Source organism: Budorcas taxicolor, chromosome 7 (assembly GCF_023091745.1).
Source record: "Budorcas taxicolor isolate Tak-1 chromosome 7, Takin1.1, whole genome shotgun sequence".
In the NCBI taxonomy this organism is placed as follows: domain Eukaryota; kingdom Metazoa; phylum Chordata; class Mammalia; order Artiodactyla; family Bovidae; genus Budorcas; species Budorcas taxicolor.
Genome location: NC_068916.1, coordinates 101334673 through 101351437, shown reverse-complemented (window position 1 = coordinate 101351437; position 16765 = coordinate 101334673). Strand labels below are relative to the sequence as shown.

General features: G+C 36.7%; 1 protein-coding gene across 1 annotated transcript in view; it reads right to left on the bottom strand.

Moving 5' to 3' along the window:
- Positions 1–16765, bottom strand: part of PPIP5K2 (diphosphoinositol pentakisphosphate kinase 2) — a 74116-nt gene that overhangs the window by 30760 nt on the left and 26591 nt on the right. The window contains exons 17-20 of the mRNA XM_052642426.1: positions 12874–13015; positions 10860–11083; positions 1051–1178; positions 357–471 (exon numbers count right to left, since the gene is read on the bottom strand). Coding sequence (XP_052498386.1) covers positions 357–471; positions 1051–1178; positions 10860–11083; positions 12874–13015 — 609 coding nt within the window. The remainder of the gene's footprint in view (positions 1–356; positions 472–1050; positions 1179–10859; positions 11084–12873; positions 13016–16765) is intronic.

Here is a 16765-nt window from a genome sequence, read left to right as displayed (position 1 = left end):
GTTGATTCATTATGTTAGAGTAAAAGAGTCACAATGTCCAAACACCAAATCCTGTCGATTCTAATCACTAAATATTGCGAACTCATCAGATTCTCTTCATCTTACTGTCATCAGCTTGTAGATCACTTACAATATTTTGTATTATTGTTGGCTTAAAGGGATTTTCTCCAGAAGGAAGAAAATATGTCATTATCTCCAACATCTAGCACAAGGCTTGATAAACAGTAGACTCTTGACAAATGATGGCAAATAATGAATTATTAAAAACTGTACAATAAAAAATGATGTCAGTGATTTGATTACAGATTCAGTAACACATACTTGTTAAGCAGATTGATATAACTTATTCTACTTACATCACATAAGGCACCATAGCGAAGAATAGACAGTAAAGAATGTACGTGACTTTCACTGGTGAAATATAATCTGGTACGGACATGACGTTCAGGTGACAGAACACCTCTGGAATACCTAAAAGTCAGGAGCGGACAGTGTTAAAACATAACCACACGGTTAAGACTTAAGTACTGAAATTATTTTGTAAAATGGAATTTAATCTTTCTAGAAGTAAAAGAACATAGTAAGTGAATCTATCATTCTTTCCATCACAACTGAGGTGTTCTTAGTAGACATTTCTCTAACACGAAGATAACTGAAACTGAGACCACTGAGATTAGTCAAAGAAGAGTTAACATTAGTCAAGTTCACTGTAAGAAGGTCGTTTAAGCACCTTTATTAACACTGAAAGAGATCACAGCACTAAAGGAGTTCACAGATGTTAATGCTGCTGAATGAGGATGATCACTGATGATCGCCATGTGAATGGTAACACACATCCCCTTTCCCTGTGTCCCTCAGTTTTTTCCTCCAGTTTGGAGCCAAAAAGAATACTGGTTGAAAAGTTCACTATTAGGAACATTTAGGTAATCTGTATTTCCACAGTGTACCAAGTGATACACTCCTGCCTTAGTCATAGGAACAACAAAAATTTAGATTTCAAGTATGCAAAAACAGATCCCTATAGACTTAAATACCAGCACAGTCTCTTACACAGGATGGAGTTTATTTACAGTGTCATCATCTTGTGTCCTTTGAAGATCTGAGCGGATTTTTCTCACTAGAGGAGTACAGTAGCCTTTGGCGATCTCTAGTTTCTCAGCTTTAGTTATACCATATTCCTGAGCAGAAAATACACACTATTAGAAAAAGGGTATAGTAATCAAGAACTCCAACAAAGGTATTACTAAATTTAAGAATTTTAGTGGGTGACAAATATTTTTATTAAGCCTTTTTGGAACATTACAATTACTAACTTACATTTCTATAACTTCAAGTATATTAGTCCCCACACTATTAAGTGTAATTAAAAGAATATTTTTTGGTGGAACTAAAAAAACAAGTAATTTCTAAACAGGAGAGGATGAATGATGAATGCAACTGTTATGATAAGTATTCAACTCAATAAGGTTTTAAATGTAGAAACAACCCTAAAAGAAAGATGGATTAAGTGCACAACTAGTAAAGCATAGAACAAATAGTCAATAAACATACAAATTGAAACCATGAAATTTTTGTCTATTTGAATGTCAACGATTAAAAAGGCTAACAAATTATTTGTCTTTGGCCAATACAAAGTTTTAACGAGTGGTGAGCCAAAAATGCCATGAAATTATCAAATTTAATGAGCTATATTGCCATTATAAGTTAATTAAATTTATGAGAAATTATAATCAAAAGTGTTAAGATAACATAATTATAATAGTAATAAAAATTACAGTTCTCAGGGATAGATGAGAAAATGACCTGACATGAAAAAATAATTTTTTGCATTAATTAATTAACTGCTTTAATTAGGAAATTGCTATACTAAAACAAGTTAACACTATACATTATTTTTCCAATGAGCTTTGGTTTAAGAAACTGAACAACAGAACTAGATCTTTAAGCTTTGACTCATGGCAAAGCTGGGAGTTCTCTGAAATCTGGGAGATGCATTAGCAAAATTAGACACAGCCCACCTTTCACCAAAATCCTGGAGAAAATTATTTCATGAATTTGGGGGAGTAAGACTGAACACTGGCTAGGATACGAATTGTTGAAGCCCAGGGAATGACAAGAAACACTGGTACTGGTGGCAGGTAAGAAACTGTTGGGCTGACCAACTACATATTTTATTAGTGGCTTTAAATTAAGAGTGAAATGCTTCATTGCATTTTCTCAGAAACTGATCAAAAGATTGCAGTCCTACACAATTTGGAGACATAAGGTGGATGCTGGGAGACTAGAGGTCACTCCAGGTGTGGAATTTTGGAAAGTCAGTCCTTGGAGTGAATGGAACTGTGGCTCTGGCAGCAGATACGAAGGAATGATGCTCTGGAGAGGAGGTAGGGGGACACTCTGCAGTCAGCAGGGGGACAGATGAGGGCTCCATCTGGAGGTGGGATCTTTAATTCTATGGTCTGTCTTCCACTGCTCATGTCTTTGTTTTCATAAATGGTAACCGGACCATAAAGAAAGCTGAGCGCCAAAGAATTGATGCTTTTGAGCTGTGGTGTTGGAGAAGACTCTTGAGAGTTCCTTGGACAGCAAGGAGATCCAACTGGTCCAACCTGAAGGAAATCAATCCTGAATATTCATTGGAAGGACTGATGCTGAAGCTCTAATACTTTGGCCACCTGATGCGAAGAACTGACTCATTGGAAAAGACCCTGATGCTGGGAAAGATTGAAGGGGACGACAGAGGATGAGATGGTTGGATGGCATCACCGACTCAATGGACGTGAGTTTGAGTAACTCCAGGAGCTGGTGATGGACAGGGAGGCCTGGCGTGCTGCAGTCCATGGGGTCACAAAGAGTCAGACACGACTGAGCCACTGAACTGAAGAAAAAAACCTGTGATGAGTGTATAAATAGGAAGAGAAGGTTTGAGAGGAAGAAGGCAGAAACGGGGTGAAGGCAGAGGGAAGCAGGGACAGAGAAAGAAGCAAGAGTAGACATAAGCAGGGAAGAAACAGGCATGCATTCTCTCCCCAAGGTTTTTCTGGGACACCTGCATTTAAAGGTTACATCAGGTACTTCCCAGAGGGCAAAAAATTAATACGGACAACAAACCTTAAAACTGCCTAATAAAAAAAAAGGTTGATTGATTACATATGGAGGATGTATAAAAATGGAACTTCTTGGGTCATTTATCTTTAAACACAAAAGCTTGGCTGGTTCGGTAATCTCACCAACATAAAGAAATTGGGCATGAAAAATATGAAATGTGTATGTAACTGCGTACGTATGTGTAAACAAAAGGATAATGCTGAAATTTAAAATCATCAAAGGATATTTTTGTGTCATTACTGGGCAAGGTACAAGTAAACAGTCACTCTCATACACTGAGAGCCTGGAAGAAAGCTGGTAAAAGAGATCTTGAGCTAAAGAAGTCGTCTTGACTGTACCTAAAGACATATATATAAGGAAGGTCAAAGAAATTAAAGGAAGCCACATTTCCAAATGTGAGAACTTGGTTAAATAGTATTATTTCATCAGCTATTAGGAATAATGAAGTATATTTAGCTTTAATGATTTGGAAAAAACTTGAGGCCAAGAAAAATTTATCGGAGAAGGCAATGGCACCCCACTCCAGCACTCTTGCCTGTAAAATCCCATGGACGGAGGAGCCTGGTGTGCCGCAGTCCATGGGGTCGCTAAGAGTAGGACACGACTGAGCGACTTCACTTTCACTTTTCACTTTCATGCATTGAAGAAGGCAATGGCAACCCACTCCAGTGTTCTTGCCTGGAGAATCCCAGGGACGGGGGAGCCTCATAGGCTGCCGTCTATGGGGTCGCACAGAGTCGGACACGACTGAAGTGGCTTAGCAGCAGCAGCAATTTATATTGCAAATACTATTATAAAGAACTCTCTGTGTTTCATTATCTACAAATAACCAAAGAAATGATCTTCCAACTTCAACAAATGTGTGCCATCTCAATTCTATTCAGTTTAGTTCAGTTGCTCAGTTCAGTTCAGTTCAGTCACCATCTTAATTAAGAGAATATTAATACTAAATATAATCTTTTACTTTAAATTTAATTATATTTATTAAAATGTACATATAAAAATAGATATAAAATATTATAAATTCTAAAAACTTTGCAAATGCTAAAGTATTTTAAACATTTCCAAAGGATAACTCAGCTATATCAAATATTACTATAATCTTTAAATATCCTTATCTTCCACCATACCATTGAGGCTATTTTCACTCTGTAATCTATTGAGGTAATGTTGGTTTATAACATGTTTCATGCATACAGCTTCCGTATAAACTACAGTATGCTCAACACCAAAAGCTTAGCTTCCACCCATTACCATACAAATGACCCCCTTTACTCAATTCACCTCCTTTCCCTTTTAGTAATTATTACTCTTTTCTCTATAAATATGTGTTTCTTTTGCTAGGTTTGCTCACTTATTTAAAAAGTTTTAATATTTCACATTTATGTGAAATCATATAGTATCAATTTTTATCTGAAGGACTTATTTAATGCAATATTCTCAAGGTCCATCCATGCTACCACAAATGGCAAGATGATATGTATCTTTTTTATGGCTGGGTAGTATTCCACTGTATTATATACTCTCCTTCATCCATTCATTCATCAATGGGCAATTTCCACGTCTTGGCTATTGTAAATAATGCCACAACGAACACAGGGTTGTATGCATCTATTCAATATACTCTCTTCGTATGTTTTAGATAAATACCCAGAAGTGGAATAGCTAGATCATACACTAGTACTATTCTTAAGTTTCTGAGGAACCTCCAAACTGTTTTCCATAGTGGCTGCACCAATTTACATTCCCACCAACAGGGTGCCAGAGTTCCCTTTTCTCCATATCCTTTCCAGTACTTGTTACTTCTTGCCTTTTTGATAATAGCCATTCTAACAAGCCTGAGATAATCTCTCATTCTGTTTTTGATTTGCATTTTCCTAATAATTAGTGATGATGAACATCTTTTCATGAGTCTCTTGGCAGTCTGTATGTCTTCTCGGGAACAATTCTTAGCTTTTCGGCTCACTGTTTAATTGGGTTATTTGGTTTTTTTGTTGAGTTGTAGGAGTTCTTCATATATTTTGAATATTACCTTCAAATTGAATATATGATTTGCAAACATCTTTTCTCATTTGATAATTTTTCAATATTTAATGTACAGAAGCTTTTTAGTTTGATGTAGTCCCATTTGTTCGGAGAAGGCAATGGCACCCCACTCCAGTACTCTTGCCTGGAAAATCCCATGGACGGAGGAGCCTGGTGGGCTGCAGTCCATGGGGTCGCTGAGGGTCGGACACGACTGAGCGACTTTACTTTCACTTTTCACTTTCATGCATTGGAGAAGGCAATGGCAACCCACTCCAGTGTTCTTGCCTGGAGAATCCCAGGGATGGGGGGCCCTGGTGAACTGCCGTCTATGGGGTCACACAGAGTCGGACATGACTGAAGTGACTTAGCAGCAGCAGCAGCAGTCCCATTTGTTAGTTTTTGTTCTCTTCTTCAGTTGTTGCTCAGTCACTCGGTCATGTCCAACCCTTTGCAGCCCCATGGACTGCAGCGCGCCAGATTGCCCTGTCTTTCACCATCCCCTGGGGCTGGCTCAAACTCATGTCCCAGTTGGTGATGCCATCCAACCGTCTCATCCTCTGTCGTCTCCTTCTCCTCCCACCTTCAGTCTTTCCCAGCATCAGGGTTTCTTCTAATGAGTCAGCTCTCCGCATCAGGTGGCCAAAGTATAGGAGCTTCAGCTTCAGCATTAGTCCTTCCAATGAATATTCAGGACTGATTTCCTTTAGGACGGACTGGTTAGATCTCCCTGCAATCCAAGGGACTCTCAAGAGTCTTCTCCAACACCACAGTTCAAAAGCATCAATTCTTCGGCGCTCAGCTTTCTTCACAGTCCAACTCTCACATCCATACATGACTACTGGAAAAACCATAGCCTTGACTAGACGGACCTTTGTTGGCAGAGTAATGTCTCTGCTTTTGAATATGCTGTCTAGGTTTGTCATAGCTTTTCCTTCAAGGAGCAAGCATCTTTTAATTTCATGGCTGCAGTCGCTATCTACAGTGATTTTTGGAGCCCAAGAAAATAAAGTCTGTCACTGTTTCCATTGTTTCCCCTTCTATTTGCATGAAGTGATGGGACCAGATGCCATGATCTTAGTTTTCTGAATGTTGAGTTTTAAGCCAGCTTTTCCCACTCTCCTCTTTCACTTTCATCAAGAGGCTCTTTAGTTCTTCTTCACTTGCTGCCGTAAGTGTGGTGTCTATCTGCATATCTGAGGTTATTGGTATTTCTCCAGGCAATCCTGATCTCTTCTCCAGTAGGTGGCACTATAGCACAAGCTTTTGGTTTTTCTTAAGCTACTGGTTGTATTTGAGTAACTTTTTACACTCCACTGCATCTGCTAGGTGTGGTCACCCTGTGTCCTTGTTGCTGCTGTTACCTCCAAGGTTACTGGTGCCTTGTTTCTATGGGTGCTGCCAGTATCTCTGCCTAGGCCGCCGGGAAAGGGAGCCCCTCCACTGCGTCCAGGGTCTCCTAGGTCTCAGGCGTTGCCACTACAAGGGGACAAATGAGGTAGGGGAAGGGAGCCAGGGTCACAGGTACCCCTGTCATGTCCAAGGTTGTTAGTGTTCAGGGGCACTGCCACTGCTGGGGTGGTGAGAGCTGTAGCTCTCGCCTCCGTAGTGGGAGGACCTCCGTGGCTGGAAGGATGGGGCTGCAGGCCCCACGACCGCTAACACCCAGTTCCTGGCGGCCATGTGCCACTGCAGCTGAGATGCTGGAGTCGTGGGTGCCACCACTCCTAAAGCTACTGTGTCCCCCAAGGCAGAAGGCTCAGCCAACTAGGACCGGGGGTCTGGCAACACAGGCACGTCCTCTGTTTTCTAGCCCAGCTACTTCCAGGTATAAGATGGACAGCATTTTGTGGTGCCCTGGTGTGTTACACAGAGGCACCTTTGTTGAGTTGTATATATTTTACTGGTTGTAGATTGAAAGGGATAGACAAAGGGAGCATGTTACACGGCCATGATGCTTGATGTCACATCCCACTGTGACTATTTTTAAAGTACTTTCTTTTTTTTGGCTGTGCCACACAGCTTTCAGGATCTTAGTTCCCCAATCAGGGATTGAACCCAAGCCCTCAGCAGTGCAAGTGCCGAGTCCTAACCACTAGATTGCCAGGGTTTTTAGAGGACTGAGGCTGAAAAGTTGATTCTATCACAGCAAAAATACATACCATAATCACAACTATTAACTGTTAAACTAACTAAAAGTAATAAATCATGTTTATCATATGTAACAAAAAACGCTGATGCTGGGAAAGACTGAAGGCAAAAGGAGAAGAGGGTGGCAGAGGATGAGATGGTTAGATAGCATCAGTGACTTAATGGACATGAATTTGAGCAAACTCTGGGAGGTAGTGAAGAACAGGTAAGCCTGGCCTGCTGCAGTCCATAGGGTTGCAAAGAGTTGGACATGACTTAGCAACTGAGCAACAACAATGTGATTAGAATTACATAATCCGCAAAGCATAGTTATAACAATGCAGTGTAAGAGTGAAAACAGATTTTTTTTGAGGCACAGCAGAATACATACACATTTTTCTTACAAAGATACTGATACTCTCTCAATCTAAGTTAGCCAAACTAATACATTATTTGACTGAGTCACCAAGTCTCTAAGCTTGAAATATCTTTGTCAAGTAAACATATACATTTCTCATTTTTTTCATTACAAACTACAGCTTCATTATAATTAAACATGTTTACAACTTTAGTTATTTGTTCAGTGATTGAAAATGTCTATCTCTTGTCTATGATTTTAGATTTATGAAGACTTTAGTAACAAAATTTAAGTAACTGAATTCAAATGTCCATTAAAAAGAAGAGGAAATCCCAAGTTTCTGTCACAGTAAGTAATGTCAAACCAAATAGTTTTGGAGGTAAATATCTCAAATTTTTCTTAACTATTTCTAATCTTATAGTGTTTCTTTTAATTAAAAAGCATTAAACATTCATTATAAATATTTAAATTACAAGGACATGGTGAAAATTCTCTTCATCTATGTAAGTAACGTACCTAAAACACATACACCATGAAAGGAGGAAAAATTATCATCCAAAACTCATTAATATGTAACTTTTCTTTTGAGCCCAAGTCTTAGAAACAAACTTTCCATTCCCAATTCTAGAATTCTTATATACATAATTGAGAAAGAAAAGGCTTGAGAATAAAGAAGCCATGTACAAGACATGATTATGCTAATAAATCATGTGTATCTATTTAGCCACCAAGTAGGTGAGACATTAAGATATACTGAAAGCCTACCTTGTCAAATGCATACAGCTACAAAAAATATTTTAGAGGGTCACATATTTACAGCTTATCTGTTAAAAGTATACTTTAAAATAATCTTCATTTTAAGAGTAAGTACAACTAAGATGCATTGAGCCTGGAATAATGTAAAAGCAATTCAACGCAATAAAAAAAATCAGTCTTATGTATGCTTCCAGTGCAAACTAATTACATGCTTATCAGAATTAAGAGGAACCATTCTTCTCAAATTTTTCAGTAAGTAAAATCTGAATAAATTCTCTCTTGAATTTCATAACAAAGATAGATGCTGATGTAGTACCTCTGCTGAAAGAGATATAATCAAATCAGTGTTAGTTCTATAATCTTCTATGTATATCATGTAGCTAAAACCGAGTTCTGCAGAATTTAGTGTGTTTATTTTGATATCAATCTTAAAATGTTATAAAAATACAACTTTTTATTGTGTAAAATAAAATGTTTTGCAGAATAAAACTTATTTAACAAATGAAAGATGCTGTCAGAGAGTCAATTCTTGTTTTCTAAGTCTGTGTTTCTTAAAATGAGTCCCAAAGGCATATTATGAGGTATTTTTACCCTCTTTTGAAATGAATTTATTTTCAAATCACTGACTTATACATTTAAAATTATCTGCATTATATATACTGACCAAAAAGAAAAAAAGTTGCTCTTTCATACTGAAAGGATAAGCTAAACTTTAACAGGTACACACATACTTAGTCGTGAAGTCTGAATTCCCAATTTTTCAAAGTCTCTATAGTTTTTCATGGACATTCTGTGAATATTAGGAAAGGAAAACTGCAGTTTTAATTGTAGTGGATTTACAGTACAATGTTAGTTTCAACTGTGATTGAAACAAAGTGATTCAGTTTGATATATATATTTTTTCAGATTATTTTCCACTATAGGTTATTACAAGATACTGAATATAGTATCCTCTGCTATTAGGTAAATTTGTGTTACTTATCTATTTTATGCATAGCAGTTTATATTCCATACTTTTTATTTATTCCTTCCCCTCTCTCCTTCCTTTTTGGTAACTGTAAGTTTGTTTTCTATGTATATGAGTCTGCTTCCACTTTCTAATATTGATTCATTTGTATTTTGTTTAGATGCCACATGCAAGTGATATAACATTTGTCTTTCTCTGACTTAAATCACTTAGGACAATGCTCTCCAGGTCCATCCATGTTTCTGCAAACAGCAGTATGTTATTTTTATGGCTGAGTAGTATTCCACATGCAAGTATACATGTATACGCCATGTCCTAAATGAACCATATGCTGATGGGCACTTCAGCTGTTTCTATGTCTTGGGTATTATAAACAGCACTCCTATGAACATTGGGGTGCATGCATCTTTTTGAAAAAAGAGTTTTTATCTTTTCTGGATCCATGGTAGGGAAAGGGATTGCTGAATCATACAGTAGCTCCAGTTTTAGTTATTAAAGAACCTCCCTATTGTTTTCTATATATCAGTATCTTTAAGTGAGGCTTTTTTAAAAACATACAGTCCTTACACTTTTTATGTACAGAGACTCCTGAACATGGAGGTTAGGACTGCCAACCCTCCATGCCATTGAAAATGTAAGTGTAACTTATTTGTGGCTCTGAATTCACAGCAGATGCAACCATTCATGGATCTGTGGATTGTGCAGTACTGTAGTATTTACTACCGGAAAAAATCCACGTGTAGGTGGATGCACTACAGTTCAAACCCACGTTGTTCAAGAATCAATTGTACTTCATTTTCCTGTTTTTTAACTTCAGTTCACAGTTGGAAATGTGTGATTTACTCCAATCTCCCTTTTACAATATCCAAATAATCTCTGAGTAATGAAGGTGATAAAAGATCTCCAAACGGCATCTGTCACTATTTTCTTCTAACACACCTCCTATCTCAACTTGTCACTTGACTTGTTATTATCAATCTGAATCTATGTCTAACTAATTTCAGTTATCTGAATTTTACTACACCTTTATTTTTACTCTCCTATAATGAAAAGATCCCTCTACCACTCCATACAAATAACTATTTACATCTTGACCTCTAAATATTCTTTTCAAACTACTTTCACATAAAGTAAAAAAAAAAACAACTTCCAAAAGAGACACAACTACCTTTTTCTCCCACTCTGCACTCATTCCCATAGCACACCACTGGCATGTGCACAATAAACGCTCAATAAATACTAAAGTGATTTATCCCATCGTATTTTCAGTTGTTTGTTCTTTAATTATTTTTAATTAAGAGTATCAATTCTTAAATTTTAAAAAGTCATTACAAACTATTAAAAAATCAAACAGTGATTTAATACAAGTTTTTGTAAATTCATAACGACTCAATTTCCTTTTTAAAGTTATAGGTTTACTGGGACACACAAACCAACTCTCTCCTAACAGTGACTAGATATTTTAAAAGTATCTATATAACAGTACCATAAAATTGATATGTAGAAATTACTTACCTGAGGGATAACTATATCTGCTAATGCCTTTGAAAGCCTGTACAATTCCATTGTGTCTTCTAATTTCAAGGAACCATTATGTTGGACATCATATTTTATACAGTCATATATGTCAGGGATCTTGCTAATATCATATCTTCCATTTTTTGTCTTAAAGTCTTTCTCCAACTTGGACCATCTACGGAGCATGAGCTCTAAGGTCTCACTATGATAAAGCTGAATATCTAAAACAGCATAACAATTTTAATATATTAAACTTGTTAACAAGCTAGGAAACATCATCATAGGCATATACTATTAGCAACCATATATTTTGTAGATTTGAATAAAGGTATAAATACATGGGTTAGGAACTGCTTTTATAAAAGACCTTTCTCCACTTGTTTTCATATGTTTTCCATATATACATCAGTTTCCCACGTTATTAACTAAGCCACTCTCAGCACGAGAGTACAGATCACCTTCCTATTGCTTTGTTCTTATTATTATGCTGCCTGTTTGCTGCTCAACTGTATGGTTTTTTGTTTGCTGTTTACTCACTCAGTCATGTCCAACTCTTTATGACCCCATGGACTACAGCCCACTAGGCTCCTCTATCCATGGGATTTCCTAGGCAAGAATACTAAAGTGGGTTGCTATTTCCTTCTCCAGAGGATCCTCCCAACCCAGGAACTGAACCTGTCTCTTGCATTGGCAGGCAGATTCTTTACCACTGAGCCACCAGGGAAGCCCCAACTGTATGGTAATACTACATAATTAATCAACTAACAATGTTTTATTACCTTTCTCACGCTACCATAGTTAAAAGCAACTACAACTTTGCTATTATTATTTTGCTGGATATATATTAACTCAAATAATACTTAGATATAGCAATAAACTGTGGAAAATTCTGAAAGAGATGAGACTACCACAACACCTGACCTGCCTCTTGAGAAATGTGTATGCAGGTCAGGAAGCAACAGTTAGAACTGGACATGGAACAACAGACTGGTTCCAAATTGGGAAAGGAGTACGTCAAGGCTGTGTATTGTCACTCTGCTTCTTTAACTTCTATGCAGAGTACATGATGAGAAACACTGGGCTGGAAGAAGCACAAGTTAGAATCAAGATTGCTGGGATAAATATCAATAACCTCAGATATGCAGTTGTCACCATCCTTATGGCAGAAAGTGAAGAGGAACTAAAGAGCCTCTTGATGAAAGTGAAGGAGGAGAGTGAAAAAGGTGGCTAAAGCTCAACATTCAGAAAACGAAGATCATGGCATCTGGTCCCATCACTTCATGGCAAACAGATGGGGAAACAGTGGCAGACTTTATTTTTTGGGCTCCAAAATCACTGCAGATGGTGACTGCAGCCATGAAATTAAAAGAAAGCTTACTCTTTGGAAGGAAAAGTTATGACCAACCTAGACAGCATATTAAAAAGCAGAGACATTACTTTGCCAACAAAGGTCCGTCTAGTCAAGGCTATGGTTTTTCCAGTGGTCATGTATGGATGTGAGAGTTGCACTATAAAGAAAGCTGAGTGCTGAAGAATTGATACTTTTGAACTGTGGTGTTGGAGAAGACTCTTGAGAGTCCATTGGACTGCAAGGAGATCCAACCAGTCCATCTTAAAGGAAATCAGTCCTGAATATTCATTGGAAGGACTGATGGTGAAGCTGAAACTCCAATACTCTGGCCACCTGATGTGAAGAAATGACTCATTTGAAAAGACCCTGATGCTGGGAAAGATTGAGGGCAGGAGGAGAAGGGGCAACAGGGATGAGATGGTTGGATGGCATCACCGACTCAATGGACATGAGTTTTGGGAAACTCTCTGGGAGTTGGCAGTGGACAGGGAGGCTTGGCATGCTGCTCCATGGGGTCGCAAAGAGTCGGACATGACTGAACAACTGAACTGAACTGATAGCATTAAAGCTTTTTTATGATTGGTGCATCTTATTTTAAAATGTTTACAGCAATCGGATAGTGATTTTTATTTTCTGACCCAAGGAAAACAAAATATTTACCTGATGATTTGGGATCTTCCATTCGATGTCTGATTTGAGAAGTCAAACTTTGTATCAAGGAATATACCGTGTCACAGGTCTTTACAGGATTTTTAATTAAATGCATTGATTTGATAAGAGAAATGCTTCCAGATGGAGTAAGCTAGAAATGAACAGAATATACATTTTTATATCTAGTTATGCTCAACTGACCAAAGGGAGAATATACAAAATTTTCTAGTAGTTGGAGTTTAAATTCAAACTACAAATTAAATCCCCAGATATAGAGAAGGAAATAAAAAACTAAAAATTTTAAGTTAAAAAAATCCTAAGCCTTAGCTAACATTAGATTATCCACACGGAAAATCTAACAAAAGTGCTCTATCTTACAAAGAGATAGATTCTAACACAGTGATATTTTACTGACTCACTTGGTATCTGAAAATATGGTTTAACCATTTGACACATATTGACAAGTAATAACCCTATGATTATCATTGCTTTTTCCAGATGAGGTACTTAAGAGAGATTAAAGCACCTTTCCCAAGATCAAACCATCAGTATGTAAACAGTGGCATAAAAAATCAGGTAACCTGGCTAGAGACCTGAGCTCTTAATCACCATGTAAATGCCTTTGTGATGAGATTTCTTCCAAGTCAACAAAAGCCATTAATGACAAAACAGTTTCAATTTTCACTGTTGAAACTTTGCTTGGCAATTTAACCCTAAATAAGTTTCTATAAATACAAAAAATGTAAAGTGGAATTCCACTTTCTGTTATGGTGAACTAGTTCATTTGGGTCAATCTAACGACTGAAGCTTGGACAAAAGTGAAGTCCAGGATTTCCAGAGGTAGAACTCTGGTAAACTCTGCATTTGGGGTTCAAAAAAGTTATAAACTGTAGTCTGCATTTTCAGTAAGACCTTAGATGACTCTTATTCAAGTATAAGTTTGTAAAACACTCTAGTTCTAGAGTCCTTGCCTTGTCCAGGAAGAGGGTAAGAGCATGATGTAAACATTCAATTGGTAGATGTCATTAAAGCCTACTGTTACCTCTGGGGTAATGACAAAACAAACAATAAAATCAAACACAATATTAAAACTACCAGGGAAATAAAAATAAATAAAAAGTACCAATTCCAATGAAGCAAGAAAGGAGAGAAAAATAAAAACAGGCAGTATAAATATTAAAGCACTTAAAACGATACTAGATTCATACATAAATTTGAGTAAATAATTGCCCTAAACAAAGATTTTCATAACAAACTGAAAAAAACTACATGTAGATTTTAAGAGATTCATCTAAAAATAAGTTTCAGAAAAGACTAAAAGAGATATGAAGGGTATTATACAAACACCAAGTAAAAGAAAAAATTTTTGCAGCTATATTAATCTCAGACAAAGTATTCTGAGGCAAAAAAATATTCATTGAAACATACCAACTCTTAATTTGTATGCACTTAATAGCATGGCATCAAAACATATAACAAAGATTAAGAGACTACAGAGACAAGAAAAACCCACCATTACAGGTGGGAAATGTGACACACCACAGGAAAGAAAGAAAAAACAGACCAAAAAATATCAGGAAGACTGTCTGTTTCTACCAAAATGATATAAAGTTAGAAATAACAAAAAAATAACTTAAAAATGTATAGTTTTAGAAATTAGTATACTTCTAAATAACCTATAATTAAGCAAATCACAATTAGAAAATGCCCCAAATGGCATAAATCTCAATTTATGAATACAGTCAAAACAGTGTATAAAGGGAAATTTATGACATAGAATGTGTGTTTTAGAACAGACAGAACATTCATGATTTAATAAGCATCCTTCTAGGGATATTAGTTTTTAAGAATTACAGCAAAATAAAACTGTAGATGTAGAAGGAATAAATTAAACAATAAAAATTAATAAAACTGAAAACAAGTATATAATTTAATGAACCAATAAATCTGAAAGACAGTTCTTTTAAGGACTAATAAAGGTGATCAACTATGGCAAAAGTGATTAAGAAAAAAACGAGGGAGAAAGACTGTACAATATTATGAAACAAAAAGGAGTATCTCTACTGGTCCTGCAGACATTACAAAGAACTTGAAGACGACTGTATAAACAAATTTCTAGATGAATGTAATAATACAGACACAAGATACAATAAATAAAAATTACTAAATTACTCTACGAACCATAAGTACAAGCTTTCCCATAAAGAAAATGCCCATGGGATTTATCAGTAAATTTTACCAAACATCCAATGAAACATATATACATGAATTATTCCCCCCAAGGAGGACTCCCGATTTTATGAAAACAGCATAATCTTGATATTGAAAGCAGACAAAGACAACAGGGATAAAAAACAAAGGTCAATTCGACTCTTGAACACAAACACTCTTAAAACTCCTGACCAAAAATATTAGTAAACCCAAACCAGTGATAAAGGTATTTTTGAAATGACTTTATTCTAGGAACTAAGGTAGACGCTTTCCAAAATCATATATTTAACAGACAGAAAGAGAATATAAAATGTAAAAACTTGTCATGACAAAAACTTTTAACAGAAATCTACAGAGATTATACTTAATGTACAGTGTTAAGAAGGCTTCCCCTTTGAGAATATGAACAAACACAGAAAAGCCACTCAATTTAATATGGCTTTGATGGTGCTAGCAATTAAAGTAAAGCAAGAAAAAGAATTAAAAGCATAAAGATTGGAAAGGAAGACAAAAACCTGTGGATATCCTTTGGAAAGGTTTTTTAAAAACTGAGATAAATTACCAAGTTAATAAATAAGTTTAATACAGTTGACGTATATAAAGTCAATATGAAAAAAACTTTGTACATAGCAGCAACAGACAGTAACTGTTTTAGAGGTACTGTTTATAAAACAAATATTTTTTAAAAAATATGTTTTTCCACAAACTAAAGATCTAATTCAATCTAAATCAATACCCCAATAAGACTTTTGGCCAGCTTATTTTAAAATTCATATGAGAATACAGGAAAAGTCAAGAAAACTTGAAGGACCCATGTAGGATTTGGGAGATCTCATTCAATGGCACAAAAGCCAACAAAGAAGTATGTTCCAGAAACTAAACACATATGATAAAGCTGATCCTACAAGATAGTGGGGAAAGGATAGTCTTTTCAGTAAGTGGTGTTGAGACACCTGGATGTACATATGGTTGCAGGGAAATATCAACTTTGATATCCTTATCTAATGGCAAACATAAAAGTCAATTTTTAGCTGTATGGCAGATAAATGAGCGTGAAAAAACAAAAATCACAGAAGACCATACATGGACATATCCTATGACCCCCTTGTTAGAAAAAGGGTATTATAAACAATACATTAAAATGCACTGAACCACAGAGGCTGAGCCAGACCTGCCTGTGAGTGTCTGAGTGTCTCCTGTGGAGGGATGGGTCAGCAGTGGCCTGCCATGGGGACAGGAGCTCTGGTTGTAGCAGACTGGGGTCACCCAGCGTGTGGCATAAGCCCTCTTGGAGGAGGTCATCAATAGCCCCACCAGAGGGCTGCCAAGCAGATGACCCACAAACCACAGAACAATTATACCAAAGAAATACTTGCACTGTTAAGAAAGTTCTAGAAGCCACAACAGATTTCCAAACGTGGGAATCCAGCAAAGGGACTGAGAAGCCCCAGGGAATTTGACTTTGGAGGACAGTGGGAGACTGCACCAGATTTGCCTGTGAGTGGCCAAACAATGCACGCATCAACAGAAAACTGGATTAAAGATTTACTGAGCATGGCTCTGCAAATGAGAACAAGACGCAGTTTCCCCCCCAGTCAACCTCTCCCATCAGGAAGCTTCGTGAGTCTCTTATCCTTATTCATAAGAGGGCAGACAGAATGAAAACCACAATCACAGAAAACTAACTAAA